Source organism: Sapajus apella, unplaced genomic scaffold (assembly GCF_009761245.1).
Source record: "Sapajus apella isolate SASKATOON/1434 unplaced genomic scaffold, GSC_monkey_1.0 scaffold14, whole genome shotgun sequence".
NCBI classification, from domain to species: Eukaryota; Metazoa; Chordata; class Mammalia; order Primates; family Cebidae; genus Sapajus; species Sapajus apella.
The window spans coordinates 19,198,022-19,222,398 of record NW_022436954.1 but is presented as its reverse complement, the minus strand read 5'-3'; the positions used below and the strand labels follow the sequence as shown (position 1 = coordinate 19,222,398).

General features: G+C 48.9%; 1 protein-coding gene across 2 annotated transcripts; it reads left to right on the top strand.

Moving 5' to 3' along the window:
• The first annotated feature begins 120 nt into the window (after positions 1 to 120).
• Positions 121 to 19,744, top strand: ACCS (1-aminocyclopropane-1-carboxylate synthase homolog (inactive)). Of its 2 annotated transcripts, none has more exons than XM_032283537.1 (15): positions 121 to 337; positions 1,442 to 1,720; positions 5,435 to 5,494; positions 8,203 to 8,273; positions 9,680 to 9,749; positions 10,255 to 10,321; positions 12,010 to 12,107; positions 12,585 to 12,662; positions 13,593 to 13,693; positions 14,642 to 14,731; positions 16,565 to 16,610; positions 16,724 to 16,865; positions 18,674 to 18,816; positions 18,915 to 19,068; positions 19,185 to 19,744. In XM_032283537.1, exons 2-15 carry the CDS (start codon positions 1,442 to 1,444, stop codon positions 19,280 to 19,282), a joined length of 1,497 nt encoding a protein of 498 aa, XP_032139428.1. In that variant the 5' UTR covers positions 121 to 337; the 3' UTR covers positions 19,283 to 19,744. The 2 variants fall into 2 exon arrangements, with proteins under 2 accessions (XP_032139428.1, XP_032139429.1); XM_032283538.1 differs by lacking the exon at positions 121 to 337 and adding an exon at positions 344 to 644.
• Positions 19,745 to 24,377: the final 4,633 nt, after the last annotated feature.

The following is a 24,377-nucleotide window of genomic DNA, read 5'->3' as shown; positions in this document are numbered from 1 at the left end:
GGCGGCCCGCAAGCTCACGCCACCAGAGTGGGAGTGGGAACAGGCGCTCCGCCCCTTTCCCCTCTCCCTGTTCCGCGGGGCGATCCTGTGTGCGACCCCTAAAGCGCAGGCCCAGCCGAGACGGACCCCGGCGTGAGTGGCGAGGGGACGAACTGCGCAGAACAGTCCCGGAAGCCCGGCCTGCGGCGGAGGGGCCTCGGTCCCCTAGTCTGGGCGCGCAGAGCGCAGGGCGGCGCTGTCCTCACCCGCGCGTAAAGCGCCAGAGGGCGTTTCCGGGCGGAGGGAACCAACACGTGACGCGTGCCCGTGCCGGCGCTGCCTCCTCCAGCTCCACCAAGTAGGTGGGATCCCCCACTTTGCAGAGGCGGAAGCCATTCAGGCCTCCCTCTGTGCACTTTGCAAAAGCCTCTGCCCTTCCATCTCAAAGTCCTTGGCCCCGATCACACTTCCTCCGCCTGGAAGCCTGGATCCGTCTCTCGCCAGGCGTCCTCTGGCCTGTAGAAGGCCGTTTCGGTTCTTGGTGCGCGGTAGCCGCCTCTCTTACGGGATTCCAAGGCCTGATCCGGTGCGGGTGTCTGGCTGTGGATTCGCCGCCATCCCGCTGGACGCCCGGAGGCTCGAACCTCGCCGTCCCCAGGCACCAGGTTTTGCGCCCACCCCGGCCTTCGCCCACCCTGCTGCCCTTCCTCGGACCTGGGCTGTCGGGACTTTGAGAAGCAAAATTTAACTGCGGGTACCCCCTGAGTTTCTGGTCCGCCCCGTGTGTCAGAGCTTGCGTTGAGTATCAGGACTGGGAAAACTGGCCAGGAGTTATGATATAATGACCCACAGTTTATTGAACTTTGGTCTAGGCGTTCACACCCGCGGGCTTGAGTAGAACACCCTCTACTTGGTGTCCACACCTACTTTCTTCAAGACTGAAGAGGCAGGCCCTGAAGCTCTGCCTAGGGTGCCTGCATTTGTGGAGACCCCCATTCTTCCCTCCCCTCAGTTCCCATCCCCTCCCCCATCTGCCACTGACCACCACATAATCTCATCCTGCCTTTTACACCATAAGGCCCCAGGCAATGCTCTGCTTTAACTAGGAAATTGTAACCTGGCATTTTGTAATTGCGGTGAGCAAGAATGGAAAAAGAATGTTGATGACCCCTTAGGCTGCAGCGACTGAAAATCTTTTGCAGAAGTAGAACACGCTAAAGCAGCAATGCATTAAAGTCACATCAACGTAGCAAGTGCAGTCCCTGGCACATACTAGGTCCTGAACAGATTTTTCTTGTTGACATCTACATATGGTTATAACTAAGGGACGTAGGATTTGAGTCCATAAACCTAAAGAAAGGGGCAGCAGATATGAGAAAGGGGATTCCCAGGACCCTGATTCCTTTCTGATGCTTGGTGCTATGGAAATCCCTTGATTTCTGTGCATTTTCTCTTTTTGCAGATGTTCACCCTTTCTCAAAAGAACTTCAGGGCTCCCACCACGTGTCTGGGCCCCACCTGCACGCCCGACATGGATAGTAGCCATGGGGATGATCTGGAAGGAGAATGCTCTAGAAAACTGGACCAGAAGCTCCCTGGAGTGGGCGATCCTGCCATGCTCTCCTCTGATACCTCCTACCTGTCCTCTAGAGGAAGAATGATTAAATGGTTCTGGGATTTGGCTGAGGAGGGCTACAGGACCTACCACATGGATGAGTATGATGAGGACAAGAACCCCAGTGTAAGTGGAGCTCTCCTCCTGCTGGGACCCAAGAGGGAACTGCAGGGTGGGGTACATTACCTTGACCAATAAGGCAGCATCCAGCCTGCTCTTGTGAGGTTGCAGTTGTGGTTCTCTGACCTCCAAGAGGGCTTCTGAGGTAGCTTAGAGTGGCCCTGGTGTATTGCCTGGATCAGAAAATGGCCCATTTAGAATATAGGGGAACTTGATTTGTGAGGGAGGAATTCAAGAACCATCCAGTGTTCTTCTTTGGATGATGACCCACGACCTGTCAACTATTCAACTTTGGAGCTAGGGCAGAACTAAGGTTCAGGTTGCAACTATTTTACTTATCGGTTGTGTGTTGCTGAGCTGGTTACTTAACCCCCTTGAATCTTAAGTTATCTCTAAAATGAGATAATAAGGCCAGGTATGGTGGCTCACACCTGTAACCCCAGCACTTTGGGAGGCTGAGGCAGAGGGATTGCTCGAGGCCAGAGTTTGAGACCAGCCGGAAAAACATAGCAAGACCCCATCTCTATAAAAAATAAAAATAAAAGAATTAGCTGGGTGTGGTAGTGTGTTCCTGTGGTCCCAGCTACCTGGGAAGCTGAAGGGAAAGGATTGCTTCAGCCTGGGAGGTTGAGGTTATAATGAGCCAAGATCACGCCATTGCATTCTAGCCTGGGCAACGAAGTGAGACCCTGTCTCAAAATAACAAAAAACAAAAATAAAATAAAATAAAATGGAATAATAATACCTGCTGTGTAGAAGACACAAGATTACATGAGAGCAAGCAGATGAAGTTTTTAGCACAGTGCCCCTCAATCAATGATAGCTGCTGTTATTAATATTTTCTGTCCCTTATGTAAGCTCTTCTTGTAATACCTTCCAAAGTCAGAAAGCTGTTACAAACAAACCTTTAATAATCTTTATTTGTTGAGCATCTACCACATAGATGTGAACAGAAACAAAGTTCATATCCTCATGGAGTTCATATTCTAGTTAAGGAGACAGACAGTGAATGAACAGAGAAAAAATATATACACACTGTATGGGGTGGTAAGTACTGCAGAGAAAAATAAACCAGGGTAAGGAAGACAGAATGATGGGTGGGCTGGGAATGTTGCTATTTAGTAGAAGGAGGTCATAGAAGGCTATTTTAATAAGATGAACATTTGAGCAGAAACCTTGAAAAAGTGGGGGATTGTATTAGTTATCTTTTTTCTTTATTTTTTTGAGATGGAGTCTTGCTCTGTCACTCAGGCTGGAGTGCATGGAGTGCAGTGGTGTGATCTTGGCTCCCTGCAATCTCTGCCTCCCGAGTTCAGGCGATTCTCCTGCCTCAGCCTCCCAAGTAGCTGTGATTACAAACGCACGCCACCACACCCAGCTAATATTTGTATTTATAGTAGAGACGGGGTTTCACCATGTTGGTCAGGACGGTCTCATACTCCTGACCTCGTGATCTGCCCACCTCGGCCTCCTGAAGTGCTGGGATGACAGGCGTGAGCCACCACACCCGGCCATTAGTTATCTATTGTTCCATGACAAATGACCTCAAATCTAGCAGCTTAAAACAACAGTTCACAATTTCTGTGGTTCAGGAATTCAGGAATCCTGGTGGATGCTTCAGTCTCAAGATCTGTGTGTGTGTGTGTGTGTGTGTGTGTGTGTGTGTGTGTGTGTGTGTGAGAGATAGAGAGAGAGAGAGAGTGAGAGAGAGAGAGAGAGAGAGAGAGAGAGAAACGGAGTCTCACTGTGTCTCCCAGCTGGAGTGCAGTGGCACAATCTCGGCTCATTGCAACCTCTGCCTCCTAGGTTCAATTGATTCTCCTGCCTCAGCCTCCCTAGTAGCTGGGATTACAGGTGTGCACCACCATGCTGAGCTAATTTTTGTATTTTTAGTAGAGATGGGGTTTCACCATGTTGGTCAGGCTGGTCTCGATCTCCTGACCTCAGGTGATCCTCCCACCTTGGCCCCCCAAAGTGCTGGGGATTATGGGCATGAGCCACTGCACCTGGCCAAGCCACTATGCTCAGCCCCAAGATCTTTTGTGAAGGTGCCGGGAAGCTGGGGCTGTGGTCTCATCTGAAAGGTTGACTTGGGGCTAGGGGAGTGGGTGGGAGGCTCTGCTTCCAATGACACTCTATGCTTATTGGCAGGCTTCAGTCCTTCTCCACGTGGGCTTCTTCACAGAACTGCGTCATAGCATGGTAGCTGGCTTCTCTCAGGGCAAGTGATTTGAGAGAGTGAGAGGTCATGGGTACCCAAGATGGAAGCCACAGACTCTTTATAACCTAACTTCAGAAGTGACATCCCATCACATCTGCCTATTCTGTTCATTAGAAGTATTTCGCTAGGCCCAGCACACACTCAAGGGGTGTGAATACCAGGAGGTGAGGGCCTTAGAGGCTGCCCGCCACAGCAAGTGAGCCTTGCAGTCATCTAGGGGAAGAGCATTTCCAGCAGAGGGAACAGCCCGTGCAAAGCCTCCAGGGTTGGATGGTGCTTGATGAGTTCAAGGAACAGCAGAGGGGCCACTGGAGCTGGAATAAAGCCAAAAACAAGATGAGCAGGTGATGGGGTCAGACAGGTGATGGGAAGGTGGAGGTGACAGGTCCCGTAGGGCCCCACAGGACCTGGTGAGCCTTCGGATTTTGGACAAAGTGGAATAGGAGGTATTCCAAGGAGGAGCAGTGTGGTCTGATTTTGGGTTTTGAAAGATGACTTGGACTGCTGTATGGAGATTTGACTTGGCAGGTGAGAGAGTACACAGAGAGAGGGAAGCTGTTGCAATCATAGAGACAAGAAATGATGGTGGCTCATACCGGGGTCCCAGCAGGGGAGGGTGAGTCATGGTTGGACTGTGATGTGTTTTGAAGAGAGAGCTGCCAGGATGTGTGGAAAGACTGGTCGTGTTGAAGGGGCTTCCCAGCGTGCTTCCCAGGGCATGCAGCAGCACTGCCTTTTACTTTGTTATAGTCTGAGCTCTTTCAGATTTTACTTTTTTGTCTTCCTTCCTTTGCTCCCCTTGCAGTAACTCAGGGGTCAGGAGTTAGCTGTGCATGAGGCCTGCACCGAGTCTCCCTGGGGCCTCTGTAAGGGAGAGCTTGGGTTATGCCTGCCTGTCTCTCCTATGACAACAAATGCCTGTAGGGTGGGGATCACTGTGCGATGTTCAGGGTCTCCTGAGGGAGTATTTGCACTGGCAAAGGAACCTCTTCTTGATCTGCATCCACCTTTGCTTCTGTTCCTGCCACACTGCCAATGCACCATCTGTATTCTTTCATTCTATAAATGTGTATTGAGTCCCATCAAGCCCCTCGAGAGAAACACTGGTGTCTTCAGCACACATCTGTCCTTCAGGGAGCTTACACTCAGTAGGGGAGATACGGTGTGCACATCAGTTCCTGTGACCTGGGGTGGAAACAGACCAGTGCTTTAAAGGGGACAGATCAAGCGCTGTGGGATCCAGAAGAAGGAAAGATCCTTTCCAGGTGGGGTTATGGGGGGACTTCCTGGAGGACATGGCATTTGGACATTGCTTTAGAAATGGGAAGGTGGGATCAGGCAGCTGAGCAGAAGGCACACCCTGAGCAAAAGGAGGGGTGGTTGAAAGGGTGGGGTTGCAGAGAGCTCCCACTGTGCCTTGCTGCCACCATGGGCTTCTGGGGCCTTTCACTGGCACCCCTCTGCCATGCTAACCCTGCCTCTGTACCTCTCATCTCCAGGGCATCATTAACTTCGGCACCAGTGAGAACAAACTTTGCTTTGACCTGCTGTCCAGGCGGGTAAGTCCTAGGACGCCTCTGGGGGGCCTCACCAGCTCTGAGGAGCTGTCTTCCCTGGAATTCTTTCCCGACAAGAGCCTGCTGCTTGGGCCAGTGGCCCTGGCCTGGGAGTCAGGAGACCTGGGTTCCAGGCCTACTTTGGGACAGTTTTCTGTGTGATCTTAAGTGAGTTACTTCCCCACTCGAGTCCTATTTCTTCATCTCTGCAGACTCTTTTTTCACTCAGTCCCTCCTGCTGTGTTAGGTCCCCTGATCTCAGACGGAAACACTCTGTGCTTTGTGGTGTAGGTATCTAGCAATTAGCTCTTCAGGGGAACAAAAAAAAGTCCTGATGTGTAGTTTTGCCAATTTCCATAGTGTAAATACTCCCACTATGACCGATATCAAACTATTGATGTGATATCACTGCAGGCAGAGGCACACGGGCACACTTTATATAATATTTTCACCAGACACATAGACAGAACTGATCTCAAAAGCACAGATAGTAAAAGGTCCTAGAAAATCAGGAGGTGATGATGTTGAGTGCTTATTGCCTTTGTTTGTAAGATAATTTATTTCATTGTCAGTGTATATTAATTTACTCTTTTAAAGTAGCTGTTTTTAACACATTGCAAAATTTCTGAAAATTTTATAATCCAATTTCTTGAGCTGGGGTGAGCCATTTTAGCAAACCTCCAATGTCTAATAAATGTGTTTACCAAGGCGGCAGTGGCAGAGTTTGGGTTTGTAGAGACAGCAATGCTTCCAAAAGAACATATTTCCAAAGGTGAGAAATCTAAACTCCAAGAGGAGGGGGTGATAGGTTATAGATTTTTTGTATGTATGTATGTATTTGAGGCAGCATCTCACTCTCTTGCCCAGGCTGGGGTGCAGTGGCATGATCTCAGCTCACTGCAACCCCCTCCTCCTGGGTTCAAGCAATTCTCCTGCCACAGCCTCTTCAGTAGCTGGGATTACAGGCACACATCACCATGCCTGGCTAATTTTTGTATTTTTAGTAGAGATGGGGTTTCACCATTTTGGTCATGCTGGTCTTGAACTCCTCACCTCGTGATCCGCCCACCTCGGCCTCCCAAAGTGCTAGGATTACAGGCGTGAGCCACCATGCCTGGCCAGGGAATAGATTTTAAAGGCCTGTTTTACCTAGAGCCAGCTCCTCCTTCTAAGGTAGCTAAGCACTGAAATAAAAGGTGAGCCACATATATCAATTTAAATTTTCTATTAAAAAAAAAGATGCCTGGTAAAAATTTTTTTTTTTTTTTGGTGGGGGACGGAGTTTCGCTCTTGTTACCCAGGCTGGAGTGCAATGGCGCGATCTCGGCTCACCGCAACCTCTGCCTCCTGGGTTCAGGCAATTCTCCTGCCTCAGCCTCCCGAGTAGCTGGGATTACAGGCACGCACCACCATGCCCAGCTAATTTTTTGTATTTTTAGTAGAGACGGGGTTTCACCGTGTTGACCAGGATGGTCTCGATCTCTTGACCTCGTGATCCACCCGCCTCGGCCTCCCAAAGTGCTGGGATTACAGGCTTGAGCCACCGTGCCTGGCGCCTGGTAAAAATTAATTTTAAGAATATATTTTATTTAGCCCAATATATCCAAAGTATGATCATTTCAGCATGTCATCAATATAAAAATTATTAATGATATATTTTACATATGTTTTTCCTGCCAAGTCTTCAAAATCCAGTGTGTCTTAATTCAGATGAACCACACTTCAAATGTTCATTAGCCACATGTGGCCAGTGGCTACCATACTGGAGAGTGTGGCTGTAAGGGAGGAAAGGAGGGACAGGAAGGCTGGATCCAGTTATGCAGAAGTGGCTGATTCCTTTTCTTCCTTTTGGTCCCATTGCGCAAGGCCCCTGCGCTGGTCCTTCTTTGAGGCAGTACCTATGATACTAGGACTTACCAACCTAGCACCCGGTCACGGAGTGGGTGGTCTAGAAACTGCCGCTTTTTCCGAAGTGTGAGGTTGGGCTGATCTTACCGGAAGACAGTGGCCTAGGTCCCTCTAGAAGTTGGAGCCAAGACTGAGGTGTGAGCTCTCAATGTTTTCTCTTGCCCCACGGAAGCATTGGCAAGTGTGGTCTCTGGTTACTACTATTGCAAACCCACCCCTCCAATTTTTTTAGGTGGCAGTGTTGTATAAAGAGCGCCAGGCCCGGGCGCGGTGGCTCACACCTGTAATCCCGGCACTTTGGGAGGCCAAGGCGGGTGGATCACAAGGTCAGGTGTTCGAGGCCAGCCTGACCAACATGGCGTAACCCCGTCTCTACTAAAAATTAGCCTGGCATGGTGGCATGCACCTGTAATCCCAGCTACTCAGGAGGCTGAGACAGGAGAATTGCTTGAACCCGGGAGGTGGAGGTTGCAGTGAGCTGAGATTGCACCACTGCACTCCAGCCTGGGTGACAGGGTGAGACTCTGTCTCAAAAAAAAAAGAGCACCAGATTAGGAGTCAAAATTTTTGGGTTTTTGTCTCAGCTCTGCCGCTTGCTAGCTCTGTGACCTTGGCTGAGTGACGTCACTTTTTTGGACCTCAGTTTCCTCACCTGCAACATGGGTATGAGAAAGCTGTCACTGTCTGTTCCTCCCCCGGTTTCTCTGATGAGCAGAACAAGTGTTCGGCTTTACCTGCCCTGTACCGTGGATGTGGGTAGCAGTGCCAGCCTTCAGCCTTGCTCTTCCCATCTCTGTCCCCAGCTGAGTCAGAGCGACATGCAGTGGGTGGAGCCGTCTCTGCTGCAGTACCCTGACTGGAGGGGACATCTGTTGTAAGTAGTTGCCATAGGGCCAATTTGCCCCCCTGGGGATGTGTGGCACTGTCTGGAGACATTTTTGGTGGCTATAACTGGGAAGTCAGGTGTAGAGGTCAGGGACGTTGCTAAAGTTCCTATGATGCACAGGACAGCCCCCACCGTGAGGTATGACCTGACCCCAAACATCAGTAGTGGCAGGCTGAGGAAGCCTGTGGTAGGCTGAGGACCTAGTCCTGGACACCTGGCGACCGTGGGGTCTCCTGCCAGTCCCACCTCAGCACAGGAGCTTTCTAGTCTGGTTTCTGGGAACCCGGGGCTATAGCATGGGAGGGCCTTCACGCAAGGTGTCTTTGTCCCTGCTTTGTTGGTAGCTTTAGAGAAGCCAGAATTGCTGTCGGGGGAGCTGGCTGGGGCCTTTTCCTAATGCTAAGAGCAGACGTGGTAAATAACACTGGTAATAGCTTGCGCTTGCTGAACACTTGCTCGGGGACGCTGTTCTTAGGGCTCAGCGGCTGAGCAGGACTGGATCCCAAGACTGATTGCAAAGCCCAGGTTCTTCTAGCGTAGTAACGAGGATGGTGGCCCTGAGTCAGACCACCGGGCTTGCGTGAGGACCCTGCCTCTTCCCAGCAAGTGACTTAATTATTCCTTTAAACCTCAGTTTGTAGTTTATTTGCCTGTACAGTGGGAATAATAATAATGACAGTGATCGCCACATCATGGGATTATTATGAAGATTAAGTAAACATATTACGAATAACATTTGTATAAGGTAAATGCTCAAAAAATACGAGCAATAATAATGGTGCTGAGGCTGGGTGTGGTGGCTCACGCCTATACTGCCAGCACTTTGGGAGGCTGAGGCGGGCGGACCACCTGAGATCGGGAGTTCAAGACCAGGCTGACCAACATGGTGAAACTCCATCTCTACTAAAAATACAAAATTAGCCGGGTATGGTGGCACATGCCTGCAATCCCAGCTACCTGGGAGGCTGAGGCAGGAGAATCGCTTGGACCCAGGAGGCAGAGTTGCAGTGAGCCAAGATTGGGTCATTGTACTCCAGCCTGGGTGACAAGAGTGAAACTCCATCTCAAAATAATAATAGTGTAATTGTGCTAATAATTAATGTTGTAGTAATAATGTTTATTAGTATAATTAGCTAGATCTTCATAGAGTGTTACTTTTGATAATCCCTGAAGTCTCTTGATTGGGGGGGGGGATCCTGGAACTACTGCCGTGCATGTGGGTACTAGGGAGGGGAAGGTGGGTGCTAAGGAGTGAGACAGATACACCCACACCCCCGTCGTGGGAAATTAGGGAGGAGTGGTGGCAGCCGCGTGAGGAGTCACCAGAGGAGCTTTGCGATGCACCGTGGGCTGAGGACCCTCTGGCATGCATTGCCTGTTTGTCTTATCTTTAGCCTCCGGAAGGAAGTAGCCAAGTTCCTGACTTTCTACTGCAAGAGCCCAGTACCCCTCAGACCAGAGAATGTGAGTACCCCGCCACTGCTCCTTCTTGTTCTCCTGCCTCTCCTCCCCATCTCATCCTTCCTTCCTTCCTTTCTTCCTTCCTTCCTTCCTTTCTTCCTTCCTCCCTCCCTTCCTCCCTCCTTTCCTCCTTCCCTCCCTCCCTCCTTCCATCCTTCCTCCCTCCCTCCCTCCTTCCCTCCTTCCTTCCTCCCTCCCTCCCTCCCTCCCTTTTTCCTTCCTTCCTTCCTTCCTTCCATCCTCCCTCCCTCCCTCCCTCCGTCCATCCTTCCTCCCTCCCTCCCTCCCTCCTTCCCTCCTTCCTTCCTTCCTCCCTCCCTCCCTTTTTCCTTCCTTCCTTCCTCCCTCCTTCCTTCCTTCCTTCCTTCCTTCCTTCCTTCCTTCCTTCCTTCCCCAGGTGGCACCAAGGCAGGGCCTGGCACTCCCTCTATGCTGTCCTGGGAGGCTGCGGGTCCCCGCGGACTCCTGGAACTGGTTCATCTTCATCCCTCGGATACGTCGCCCTTAGGTGGTTGTTCTGAATGGTGGTGCCTCGCTGTTCTCTGCGCTGGCCACGGTGCTGTGCGAGGTCGGGGGTAAGTGAGCTCTGAGGCCTGCCCTGCACTGTGAGCCACATCGTGCCTGCAGGGTCCCCAGTTGGCTGGCCTCAAGGGCTGCAATAGTATGCTTCGGGGCACAATAGAATATACTAGGCTGCAGGGGGCTTGAACAAGTGACTTGATAAGGTGCCCGGGGGTCAGCAGCAATTCCAGGGGAGGTTAATGTGGTGTCAGGGTCCGGGGCTTTCTCTCTGCTCTGACCTTGGCTGCCTCATGCTCATAACGTGGCTGTCGCATCCTCGCATGACAGTGTGTCTTAGAGTGGGAAGAAGGGGATGTGGTTGTGCCCTGCCTGTCTCTTTTTTATCAGGAGATGGGGATGGGGGTAGTGTTTCCCAGAAGAGACCCCCTTCTGTCTTCCTCACCAGAATTCACTCATAAACCTATTTCCAAAATGGTCCCTGGCAAAGGGGACTAAGAACACCAGGGTTGCCTTAACCCAGGTGTGGTTTGTCCCCCAGGGCTAGGGGAAGGCCCACCTTCCTTAGACATGTGTGGGTCATACCTGAAAAAAAGCTGGTGCTCTCTTAGCATGGAAGAAAATAGGAGTGGCGGTTGTGTGGGCAGCCGGCCATCCGTGCCTGCTGCAAGAGCCGGTCGTTTTAAGAATCAGTCTCGGTCAGGGCTTATTAGTTGCAAAGAAAAGGGACCCCTTCACGGTAGCTTAATTAACAACAAGAATATTAATAACATTTATTGACCAAGTACTATGTTCCAGGCACTGTCCTAAGACTGTGCAGCATATTCGATATAATCCTCACAGTATTTCAGTGAGGTTGGTTCCGTGGTTACCTCCGTTTTACAGATGAGGAGACTGAGACACAGGAGGTTCACTTGTCACAGTTACACAAAGAGAGGTAGTAACCAGGATATGAACCAGAAGGAGAGGTTCATTGTAAGGATATAATAATAGGGAATTTCCTGCCCATTCTAGAATATTCAAGAACAGGAGCCCTCTAAGCTTCAGCTTTCCCATCTATAAAGTTAGAATGTAATACAAAGTACCTGCTTCGGAGACTAATTGTCAGTAGCAAATGAAGTAAAATACAAATAAATGTTCAGTGTAGTTCCCACCACATCGTAAGTGCTTAGCAAATGTTAGCTGTTAACAATTAGAAAGGGGGCTGTATTAGTCTGTTCTCATACTGCTAATAAAGACATACTTGAGAATGGTAATTTATAAAGGAAAGAGGTTTAATGAATTCACAGTTGCACGTGGTTGGGGAGGCCTCACAATCACGGTGGAAGGCAAATGAGGAGCAAAGTCACGTCTTACATGGCAACAGGCAAGAGAGGTTGGGTAGGGAACTCCCCTTTATCAAACTGTCAGATCTCTTGAGGCTTATTCCCTACCACCAGAACAGCACAGGAAAGACCCACCCCCATGATTCAATTACCTCCCTCCAGGAACCTCCCATGATACCTGGGAATTACAGAAGCTACAATTCAAGATGAGATTTGGGTGGGGACACAGCGAAACCATATCAGGGGCTGACCTCAGTGGATCCAACCTTTCCAAAGTGTTTTGGGAGATGAGAGTGCAAGCATGCCCCACACGGTCCCCAAGGAAATTAAAGGCTTAGCGAGGGAGTGGGGACGGTGGACAGAGGGTCTGGGGTGTTCTGGCCAGAAAGCGACAGGCCCTCACCTGCTCCTGCCCCCAGAGGCTTTCCTGATCCCCACCCCTTACTATGGAGCCATCACACAGCACGTCTGTCTCTATGGCAATGTCCGACTGGCCTATGTCTACCTGGACAGTGAGGTAAGAGTCTTGGCTTCCCAGGCAGAATCTGGGCCTGCCTGTGGTCAAGAGTTTCCTGAGTTTGAATTTGAGTGTGGGCCTGGGAGGAAGTCCATGCTGAGGGCTCTGGGTTGCAATGTGTAGAGAATGGAGCCTTCTGTTGCCGTGTGGCTTCACATTCCTGGGTTCCCCAGTGGCTCCAACTTTCCAGTCTCTGAGATCCCTGGGGTTGACGCAGAATCCAAGAGCCAGACCCAGAGACAGTGAGGTGGGAACAGGGAGGGCAGACCTAAGCATGTCACCCAAGAGTGATGAGGGGGGTCCCTGATGTGATGGGGTGGGGGTAGATGGCAGTAAGAGGGAGGGACCCCACCTGCTTTTCCAGAGACTGTTCTGAGGAGCTGGGGATTACAGGGGAGGAGAGGCCCGAGAGTTCCTATGTGTTGGGAGACAGTGGTCACTGAATTTGGCTGGTGGCTCTGATGGGTCTTTTTCCAGGTCACTGGGCTAGACACACGCCCCTTCCAGCTCACAGTGGAGAAGCTGGAGATGGCCCTGCGAGAAGCTTACGCTGAGGTCTGGGGATCAAATCAAACCCAAGGCTGGGAGTGGGTGGGTCTGAGCAGGCTCTGGACCCCTCTTCTTGTGGCTGATCTCCTCCTGGGAGTAGGGTTGGTACCCCGTGATGGGGACAGGCAGGTAGGGTGGCAGCACAGAATTATTCTGGGAGTCAGGCAGGACCCTGCCCAGGGAGGGTCTTCACTTTCAAAACAGACTCTCAGACCTCAGTTCACAATCAACCAGGGAGCATCACTAAAGATATAGTTCACAGCGAATCAACCAGGGAGCATCACTAAAGATACAGTTCAGAGAGAATCAACCAGGGAGCATCACTAAAGATACAATTCAGAGAGAATCAACCAGGGAGCATCACTAAAGATACAGTTCACAGAGAATCAACCAGGGAGCATCACTAAAAATACCCCCATCCCTGATCCATCTGATTCTGATCCAGTGGGTCAAGTATGGAGTGAAGAAATCTGTGGTTTAACAAGTCTCCCTGGTATTTTGAGGGGGCAGTCTTGCTCACTTTGAGGGGATCTGAGGACTCCCAAAGAAGAGCAGAGACCAGTATTCCAGTGGTTCCTTTCCAGTCTACTTTTAAAAAATCTACTTAATTTTTTTTTTTTTTTTTTTTTTTTTTTTACCTCAGCCATGAAAGCTGTACATGCTCACTGTAGGAATTTTGAAAGTGCAAAAGACCCATCCCAAAATTCTACCATCAAAGATGCCCTACTGGCATTTGGGCATATTTCACTCTGGGCCTTGTCCTCTGCCTTTATCTGCAGATGTAATTCTGTGTCCCACTTGTTTGCTGAATGTTGGGTTATGAACATGTCCCTCTCAAATCTCCCTGGGAGCCGTCCAGTGATCAGCCCACTTGGCCTGTGTGGCTCTGGCCTTGGGGAAGAGCTGAGGGTCTCTTGCTCCAACGGATGGTTTCAGGGTGTGAAGGTCAAAGGCCTCATCCTCATCAACCCCCAGAACCCTCTGGGTGACGTCTACTCCCCGGAAGAGCTGCAGGAGTACCTGGTGTTTGCCAAGAGGTGAGGCACTGCACACTCACCCAACGGAGCATCTGGGCAGCCTGGGGTTCCGATGCGGGTTTGGTGCAGGTTTTTCTACCCTCTTCACCCTGCTGTGGGCTGTTACTTGCTTTGGCCCTTCCTGGAACGGGGAAGCAGGGATTTGTGGGATGGCATTCGTCTTTCTCCCTCACTCATTTTTTTTTTTTTTTTTTTGAGACGGAGTTTCGCTCTTGTTACCCAGGCTGGAGTGCAATGGCGCGATCTCGGCTCACTGCAACCTCCGCCTCCTGGGTTCAGGCAATTCTCCTGCCTCAGCCTCCTGAGTAGCTGGGATTACAGGCACGCACCACCATGCCCAGCTAATTTTTTTGTATTTTTAGTAGAGACGGGGTTTCACCATGTTGACCAGGATGGTCTCGATCTCTTGACCTCGTGATCCACCCGCCTCGGCCTCCCAAAGTGCTGGGATTACAGGCTTGAGCCACCGCACCCGGCTCCCTCACTCTTTATAACAGTAGCTATCAATTACTGCACACTCTAGGGGCCAGGCACCCTGCTAAGCACTTTATGTGCCTCATACAATCCTCACAACAACGCTTTCAAGTTCTGATGCTGTTATCACGCCCAGCTCACTGAGCCTTAGAGTGGTCAAGTGAGGGGTGCAGCCGGACTTGAACCTGGGCCTCTGATTCCAGCCCTTGTGCACGACTCTGCCCCTCCAAGGAGGTGCCTGAGGGCTCCCTGTCTCCCCTCCGGGGCTTCAAAAGCTCCTCTGTTGCCTGTTCCATATGTGTGGCTTTCTATTTGAAAAAATAGACTAAGGAAGGGTGTTCTGGTAAAAACAAGTTTGGTAACCCTGGGCTAGACCCCGGCCCCTCTGGATTTCTGATGCATTGCCTCCCTGCCCTGCAGGACGCATTTGCCCTACACACTAAGTCTCTCCTCCCCACCCCGGCCTCACTCCAGGCACAAGCTGCATGTGATTGTGGACGAGGTCTACATGCTGTCCGTGTTTGAGGAGTCGGTTGGGTACCGCAGTGTCCTAAGCCTGGAAAGGTGAGGCTCCCCCACACGGCTCACTCCCCCAGTCCTCATTATTCCATGGAGCCCTGGCCACTTTCTGGCTCAGCCCACGAGGCGTGGCCTGCCCAGGGCAATTCCACTTCCACCGAGCTGATCCCACTGGTCCTCAGGTCTCCAATGAGAAATGGGGAGGGTTGAGCTAGATCAGTGATTTTCAAGTTATTCTGTGAAACTTCTCAGAACTCCGAGGAGGGGCTTCAGGATTCCTGAAGTTAGGGCTGAGTGGGTGGGAAATTGGCCTCTCTGCTGTTTCCTTTACCTCCAGAGTTGCTCCAGTTTTATTATTCAATAATTATTCATTAATTTACTCATTCATTCATTCACTCAGCACCTCTGGTGCCCCTTGTATGTGCCAAGAACTTCTGGATGTTTAAATGTTGGGCTTTTTCATTAGGTTTAGTGTAAGAAAAGCATTTGTGGCCAAAATGCCTTTGGAACTCTTGGACCAGATCATCCTCAAGGCACACTGGCCCATGCTTGTAATCCCAGCACTTTGGGAGGCCAAGGTGGGAGGATTGCTTGAGCCCAGGAGTTTGAGACCATCGTGGGCAACACAGTGAGCTCTGTTTTTGTGAGGAAAAAAAAAGAAAGCGGGGAACAAATCATGTGTACAGTCAGTGAATCGGACCTTCAGGGGCTCTGACAGTTCCTGCTGTTTGTTCAGAACCTTAGCCCTGCCAGTTCCTTCCCACTAGCCCTCTCTTCTCGTCCTCACAAAGCCCCGAGGAGTAGATGGAGCATGGATTGTTATTCCCATTTATTTTTTGGATTAGGAAAGTGAGGCACAGAAAAAAAAGTGATTGTCCGTTATTAGTCATTAAAAAAGAAAATTAGGCCAGGTGCGGTGGCTCAAGCATCTAATCCCAGCATTTTGGGAGGCTGAGGTGGGCAGATCACCAGTGGTCAGGAGTTCAAGACCAGTCTGACCAACATGGAGAAACCCCATCTCTACTAAAATACAAAAAATGAGCCAGGCGTGGTGGTGCATGCCTGTAATCCCAGCTACTTGGGAGGCTGAGGCAGGAGAATCGCTTGAACCTGGGAGGCAGAGGTTGTGGTGAGCCGAGATCGTGCCACTACACTCCAGTCTGGGTGACAAGAGCAAAACTCTGTCTCAAAAAAAAAAAAAAAAAAGATAGAAAAGAAAAAAATTATTGGGCATTGATTTCATGCCAGGCACTGTGCCAGGCGCTGGAGATACAATAGAGAACAAGAAAGACATAGGCCCTTCCTGTGTGGAACTTTAATTTCTAGCCAGAAAAAAATTCGGGCAGCTAAATGCACATCCAGCCATTAGTTTATGGACATAATGAATGTTAAAAGGGAGCATCCTGGGAGCTGTGAGAGGATCTGCTTAGGGTACCTGATTGGCCTGGTCCCAGGGGGAGTGGTTAGGGAAAGTATCTTGGAGGAGTGACATTTGAGCTAGGCTCTCCATCAGGGGCCAGCAAACTTTTCCTGCAAAAGGCCAGATGGTAAATATTTTTGGCTTTCCAGGTCATATGGTCTCTCACTCAACTTTGCCATAGACCCAAATGAATGAGCATGGCTGTGTTCCAATAAAACTTTATTTACAAAAAACAGGCAGCAAGTGAGGTTTGGCCTATGGGCTGTCATTTGCTGACCTTTGCTCTAAAAGACACATGGGAATTGGTGGTTCAAAGAGATGAAATCAGGGCTTGTCCCGGAACCAAAACTAGATTCAAAAACTAGATTCTGTCACCCATCTCTTCATTTGTTCAACCAAACACATGTGGGCTCCCATGGTTCTGTGTTGCCTCCATTCCCATGGTGTGCTCTCTGCAGGCTGCCTGACCCACAGAGGACCCATGTGATGTGGGCGACCAGCAAGGTGAGTTCCTGGCTATTCTTGGGGGTGTCAGGAGGGTGGGAGGGCAAGGAGATGGGTGGAACCAGCTTCCTCCATGAAGGGCTGGCCACCACCTACGGTGCTTCTTCCTGCAGGACTTCGGGATGTCTGGGCTCCGCTTTGCCACGTTGTACACAGAAAACCAGGACGTGGCCACTGCTGTGGCTTCCCTCTGCCGCTACCATGGCCTCAGTGGCCTGGTCCAGTACCAGATGGCACAGCTGCTCCGGGATCGTGGTGACTGCCTGGGCCTGGTGACCTGAGAATGGGAGGAGGGTTGGAGTTAGCCTGGGAACAGCCAGGAATTGCAGATGCTTCTCCTAGGAGAAGAATTTAGGGTAGGATTTGACAGTACCGGCTCTGGGTCCAGACTGGGTCCATACCCTTTTTGGTCACTTCCTGGCTGTGTGGCACTTTGCTTCATCTCCTTATCTGTAGGAGCCTCAGTTTCCTCATCTGTAAAACAGGGATCATAATGGTACCTGTCTTATAACAGATTAGTGTGATTTATAATTCAGTTAGAATAGGTATATAATAGGCACTTGATTAATGTGAACTCATTATGATTAGCTGTGAGCACTGAAAAAACAGAGCAGGGTCGAGCATGGTGGCTCTTGCCTGTAATTCCAGCACTTTGGGAGTCTGAGGTGGGAGGATCACTTGAGCCCATGAGGTTGAGGCTACAGTGAGCTTTCATATGCCACTGCACTCCAGCTCAGTCAACAGTGAGACCCTGTCTTTAAAATAACAACAACAAAAACGGAGGAGAAGCTTCTAAGGAAAAATTGTTATCATGGAAGTATCTCTCTCGCTGTGAATCTACTCTGTTCCTAGATTCAGATAATAAGTTTACATAGCAAAGGTAAATGCCACCATTTATTGAGCCTAGCAAATGCACCTGCCGTATCATCTCATTCTCTCCCGAGTCCTGGGAAGCAAGAATTCCTGTATTTTCCCCATTATTTTACAAATGAGGGAAATGAGGACCAGATACTACCCCACTCACTACAGTAGCTAAAAGTTTTTAAGATAGTGACAATATCAAATGTTGACAAAGACAAGGAGCAGCTGGAAGTCTCATACATTGCTGGGAGGAGTGTAAGTAGTTCAGCCACTTTGGAAAACAATTCAGCATCTCTTGTACAGTTCAACAGACACTTGCCAAGTGATTCCACAATCCTACTCCTAGATATTGACCCTGATGGTGACACAATAACCTCTGCTTCATTCGTAATCACCCGTAACTGGAAGCAACCCAAATGTCCTTCCACAGATGTGGGGATGCATAAACCGTGGCCCCTCCACTCAATGGAATACTACTCTGCAGTAACATCCATGGCAGCATGGGATGATTTCAAAGGAATCCTGCAGAGTGAAGGCAGCTAGCCTCAAAAGATTTCATGCCATATAATTCCAAGTCTGTGACATTCTGGAAAAAGCAAAACTGCAGTGATGGTGATTAGATCAGTGCTTGCAGGGAAGGGGCTGATGTGACTATGAACAGCATCAGGGTATTCTTTAGGATAGCGGAGCTGCTCAGAATCCTGACTGTGGTGGTGGTTACATAAATGTATATAAGTACTATAATGCATAGAACTGTATGGCAACAACAAAAAGTCAGTATAAACAATGGAGATCGGAGAGGCGAAGGTGCTCAGGGACCCACCTCTTGTCAGTGGCCACACTGGGAACTGAACTTTGGTCTGTGGCACTGCAAAGCATCACTCTAGAACTTTAGACTAGATCAACCTTTGGTTCGATTCTTTATCCTGGGGGACTTCATGCTCTGGACCCCCAAGGGGATGTGGGACCCAGAGCTGTCGGGACTGAGTATCTGGGTTTAAGGTGCTTTACACTGAACACTGAATTTCCATCATTTTTTCCCCACCCCTTCCGTAATCCTCCCCACCACAGCAACCATCTGGAGGAGAGACTCACAGCATGCCGGCAGCTTGTGACCTTTTTCTTTTCAGCATCTAGCCTCGCGGGACCCAGTAGAGGGTTGATGGGAGATTAATCTTTTGACCTCTCTTTCACTCAAACAGACTGGATCAACCGGGTGTACCTGCCGGAAAACCATGCCCGGCTCAAGGCTGCCCACACCTATGTCTCGGAAGAGCTCAGGGCTTTGGGGATCCCCTTCCTGAGTCGTGGGGCCGGCTTCTTCATCTGGGTGGACTTGAGGAAGGTAATGCTGCTGCAGGTGCAGGCTGGGAGGGTGATCCGGGCCTCCCTCCAGCAGGTGAGGGGGTTCAGCTATGTCCTGAGCACCTTCCCCTGTCTCAGTACCTGCCCAAGGGCACCTTTGAGGAGGAAATGCTGCTCTGGCGCCGCTTTTTGGACAACAAGGTGCTGCTGTCCTTTGGCAAAGCCTTTGAGTGTAAAGAGCCTGGTTGGTTCCGCTTCGTCTTCTCGGACCAGGCGCACCGGCTTCGCCTGGGTGAGCAGTCCACCTTCCCAGCCCAGTCCTAACTGCCGCCTTCACTCTCCCCTCTGCTGTTTGTCCTCACCCACCAGGCCGTCAGTGCCAGCTGGCCCCTCGCTTCCCCTTTCCAGGGATGCAGAGGGTCCGGCAGGTGCTTGCAGGCAAATCCCAAGTGGCAGAAGACTCCTCTCCCTCTCAGACCCAGGAGCCAAGTGACCAACACAGGTGAGCTTGTCATTGCCTCGTGGCCAGAGGGCCCAGCAGCCACTGTGGATCTGGGGCCTCTGGGGACTGCAGAAGACCAACCGTGGAGGTGCCATTTGCCAGGAAGCTGTCTAACTTGGCTTTGTGCCTGAAGAACTGTTTCTTGCCTTTCACTGTGGCCATGCAAAACTTCTTAAGCTATGCCTCAGCCCGGGCCCTCCCTCTCTCCTGTTAAACAGAACTAGGACAGTCTGGAGGTCTCCATTGTGAGTTATTTAGAACGGAGGAGTCGTGACTGCTTCGAACCAGAGCCTCAGCCCCCCTGAGGATGTAAAGAGAAAACAAACAACCTGTACTTTCTTTCTGATAGCACCATCACCCCTCTTTCTTTGTTGCCAAGGAAACAAGTGAAAGGAACAGCACACACAGGGTTTGCAGAAAAATAAAACAAGTGATCACTTCCAAACTCTGAGGAGAATGGAATGAATGTTGTTTGTTCAGATTGTTCTTCCCACGCTTGGGACAGTTGGGCTCACAGCCCCCGGGATCCTGGGACCGTCCTCTGCTTGGGATGAGGGGAACAGGACTCCATGGTAGAAGTCAGGAGACGCATCTTTATGGGAGCTGAAGCGGTCCCCCAATCTCCAGGAAGCTCCTTTTCCCTTTGCCTTTGAAAGAGCTGCTTTCACTGATGTCCCCAAAGGAGAGTAACCTAGTGATGGTCGTGGGGGGAAGATCTGGGGCTGGAACCATGAGCTGAGGCTGCTGTGAGGCTAAGCTAACCAAGGCTGGCTTTTCTGCTATAGGGATGCAGATGAGGGCCGCCTACCCCATTTTCAGGGGTGCTTTAATTCACAGGCTACATGAGCTTCTAGAGCCAACCATAAAGCCGTGTACTGAGGACCCTTCCCAGGTGCTGACACTCCTGCTCGGAAAAGCCAACGCTTTCCTTGTTTCTCTCTCTCTTTCTTTCTCTTTCCTTCTTTCTTTCTCTCTCTTTCTTTCTTTCTTGAGATGGACTTTCACTCTGATGCCCAGTTTGGAGTACAGTGGCTCGATCTCAGCTCACTGCAACCTCTGCCTCCCAGGTTCAAGTGATTCTCCTGTCTCAGCCTCCCCAGTAGGTGGGATTATAGGTGCCTGACACCATGCTTGGTTACTTTTTGTATTTTTAGTAGAGATGGGATTTTGCCATGTTGGCCAGGCTGGTCTTGAACTTCTGACCATAGGTGATCTGTCTGCCTTGGCCTCCCAAAATGTTGGAATTATAGGCGTCAGCCACTGCACCCAGCCTAAGTCTTCTTTTTGAGATCACTTTCCTTTTGCCTGCAGTATAGTACTTCAGTGTCCTTTGGTGACAAACTCTCAGTTTTTGCTTGTCTGTATTTTGCTCTATTTTTTTTTTTTTTTTGAGAGAGGCTGTTGCCCAGCTTGGAGTGCAGTGGTGGAATCTTGGCTCACTGCAACTTCCACCCCACATGTTCAGGTGATTCTCATGCCTCAGCCTCCCAAGTAGCTGGAATTACAGGCATGTGCCACTATGCCTGGCTAATTTGTTTGTATTTTCAGTAGAGACAGGGTTTCACCATGTTGGCCAGGCTGGTCTGGAACTCTCAACCTCAGGTGATCTACCCACCTTGGCCTCCCAAAGTGCTGGGATTGCAGGCATGAGCCACCACTCCTGGCTTGCTCTATTTTTCAAATAATTTCACTGGGTTTAGAATTCTAGGTTAATAGTTATTTTCTGACTTCCATTGTCCCTGTTAAGTAGTCAGCTGTCAGTCTGTGGCTTCTTCAAAGGTGATCTGTTTCCTCTGTCTCAACGCTTTTAAAACATTCTCATCATTGATGTTATACAGTGTCACTATTATATATCTAGATGTTGGTTTCTTTTTACTGATCTTATTTTGGGTTTTAGGATTCTTGTATCTGTGGATTCTTTTTCTCAGCTCCGGAAAGCTCTCATCAAATATTTCTTCTACGCCATTCTCCCTCTTCTCTCCCTCTGGAATTACTATTAAATGTATGATATAGATCAACTTGCTCTATCTTCATGTCTCTTAATATCTTTTTCATATTTTCTTTTCCTTATCTTTCTTTGCTACATTTAGGGTAATTTCTTTTGGTCTATCTTTCAGTTTAATAATTCTTTCTTTAGCTGGGTCTAATCTGCTTTAATCTACTCTATTTGACTTTTACATTTTGGCAAATATATTTTTTATTAGTAGAAGTTCTAAAAGTTATTCTTTATAGCTCAAACTTGTTTTTCATTTTTAAGACATAATAAGCATCATAATAATAATTTTATTTTTTTGATACAGAGTCTCACTGTGTCACCCAGGCCGGAGTGCTGGAGTGCAGTGGTGTGATCTCAGCTCAATACAACCTCTGCCTCCCAGGTTCAAGTGATTCTCCTGTCTCAGCCTCCTGTGTATGTAAGGTTACAGGTGTGTACCACACCACCATGCCTGGCTAATTTTTGGCACTTTTAGTAGAGATGGGGTTTTGTCATGTTGGCCAGGCTGATCTCAAACTCCTGGCCTCCTTAAGTGATCCACCCGCCTCAGCCTCCCCCCAAGTGCTGGAATAACAGGTGTGGGCCGCCGTGCTTGGCCAATTATTTTTATATATCTCTATGCATCTTTCTACATATGTATGCATGTATGTATCTATGTCCAGTATTCCAATGTCTGAAATTTTTGCTGGCTGGCTTCTGCTATTGTGTCTCATGCCTTGATTCTTTGTGGGTTTAGTGATTTTTTTTTTATGGTGAGTTGTTCATTTTGGGGGGAAATTTATTTGTTGGAATTCTTTCGAGTCTTAGATGAAGACAGATTCCTCAAGAAAGTATTTGTGTTTATTTCTACCAGGCAACTAGGGGCAATGCCAGTCTTTAAACGAAATGCTAGCACTTTTTTTTTTTTTTTTTTTTTTTTTTTTTTTTTTTTTGCCATCAGCTGCTATGAATTTGGTCTGGAAATCTAGTCTGGCAAGAGCCAGCTTTTGGTTACAACTTCTCAGGTGAACCTCCCTCCATTAACACTAAGGTTTGAGACAGCTTTCCTTGCAGTCTTTTGAAGAGGGAGGAAAGGATGTGATTCTGGTTTAGCTTATTCTGTGGAGTCAGCTTTTTGGAGTCCTGGCTTTGTTGGAGAACAGTTTCCTAGTAGATTTCTTGTCTTTGGTCAAGAGAGATGCCTCAAGCTGAAAGCCAGCGTCATACTTGTCACTCAGCCCCATGCCTGATCATTCCTTTGTTTTGTTACAGCTAATGCATGTGCTTGTGAAAATTGTTTTTGTTTTTGTTTTGAGATGGAGTTTTGCTCTTGTTGCTCAGGCTGGAGTGCAATGGTGGGATCCTGGCTCACTGCAAACTCCACCTCCTGGGTTCAAGCAATTCTCTAGCCCCAACCTCCTGAGTAGCTGGGATTACAGACACCTGCCACAGTGTCTGGCTGATTTTTTTTTTTTTTTAGTATTTTTTTGTGTTTTTTTTTTTTTTTTTTTGTATTTTCACTATGTTGGCCAGGCTGGTCACGAACTCCTGACCTCAGATGATCTACCTGCTTCAGTCTCCCAAAGTGCTGGGATTACAGGCATGAGCCACTGCGTCCAGCCCAAAAAATGTGTTTTGAACCCAGCATTGTTATTTGCTTTCAGTGTATGTGGTGGTGGTGCGGGGGGAGGATCTGTCTTACTGTAAATGACTACATGGGCTTTCCATTTGCCCTCTCATTTAATCCTGACTTCATCACAAGGCAAATAGTGCTGTCTTGGTTATGTTTTTAAGTAGAATTTCCATAGTTTATAGCTTTTCACTGTTATGAATAATGCTGCTGTGGACATTCTTGAATATGACTTTTTGGAACACACATATACACATTTCCTTTTGATATATATCTGTGGATAGAATTGTTAGATAATAGGGTAAGCTCAGCTTTAGTAAATACTGCCTAACAGTTTCCTAATATGATTCTACCGATGTACAGAAGTATATAAAAATTCTGCTAGCTCCACATCCTTGCCAACTCTTAGGTATTATCAGGTAAAAAAGGTATGTAGAAGTATCTCATTGTAGGCTGGACACTGTGGTTCTGCCTGTAGTCCCAGCACTTTGGGAGGCCAAGGTGGATGGATCATCTGAGGTCAGGAGTTCAACACTAGCCTGGCCAAAATGGTGAAACCCTGTCTTTATTAAAAATACAAAAATTAGCCAGGCGTAGTGGTGGGCATCTGTAATCCCAGCTACTCAGGAGGCTGAGGCACAGAATCATTTGAACCCGGGAGGCAGAATCATTTAAACCCTGGAGCGGTGAGCTGAGATCGAGCCGTTGCACTCTAGACTGAGTAACAGAGCAAGAATCTGTCTCAAAAAAAAAAAAAAAAAGCATCTCATTGTAGTCTTCTGGTACAAAAACCACAAGTATAACATTCACCATTTTAACCATTTTTAAGTGTACACTGCAGTAACGTTAAAGTAATGTTAAGTACATTCCCATTGTGGTTAAACAGCTCTCCAGGAGTTTTTCATCCTGCAAAACTAAATCTCTATACCAGTTAACCCATACTTCCTGCACTCTTCCTCTCTGCTCTCGGTAAACACTGTTCTACTTTCTGTTTCTATGAATATGACTTCTTTAGATAACCCCTATAAATGGAGTCACACAGTATTGGTCCTTTTGTGAATAGCTTATTTCACTTTGCATGATGTCCTTATGGCTCATTCATGTTGTAGCATGTGGCAGGCTATCTTTCCTTGTAAAGGCTGAATAATATTCCATTATAAATGTATACCATGTTTTATTTATCTGTTCACCTGTTTGTGGTCATTAAGTTGCTTTCTCCTCTTGGCTATTGTGCACAGTGCTGCTGGCAGAGCAGGAGCATTGCCATCTTGGAAAAGCACTGTCATTTTAAAGTTCACTTTGATCAAAAACTGCCCCAATCCAAAGGGCATCAGTCTAATGGCTAAGGTCAGCATGACCAGACACCACAGATAACATCTCTGACCAGAAACATTCCAGACCTCCCCCGCCCCGACCAGAGACATGCCAGCCCTGAGATAGCGCCCTCTCCAGCCAGAGAGATGTCAGCACCAAGATAACCTCCCCTCTGACCAC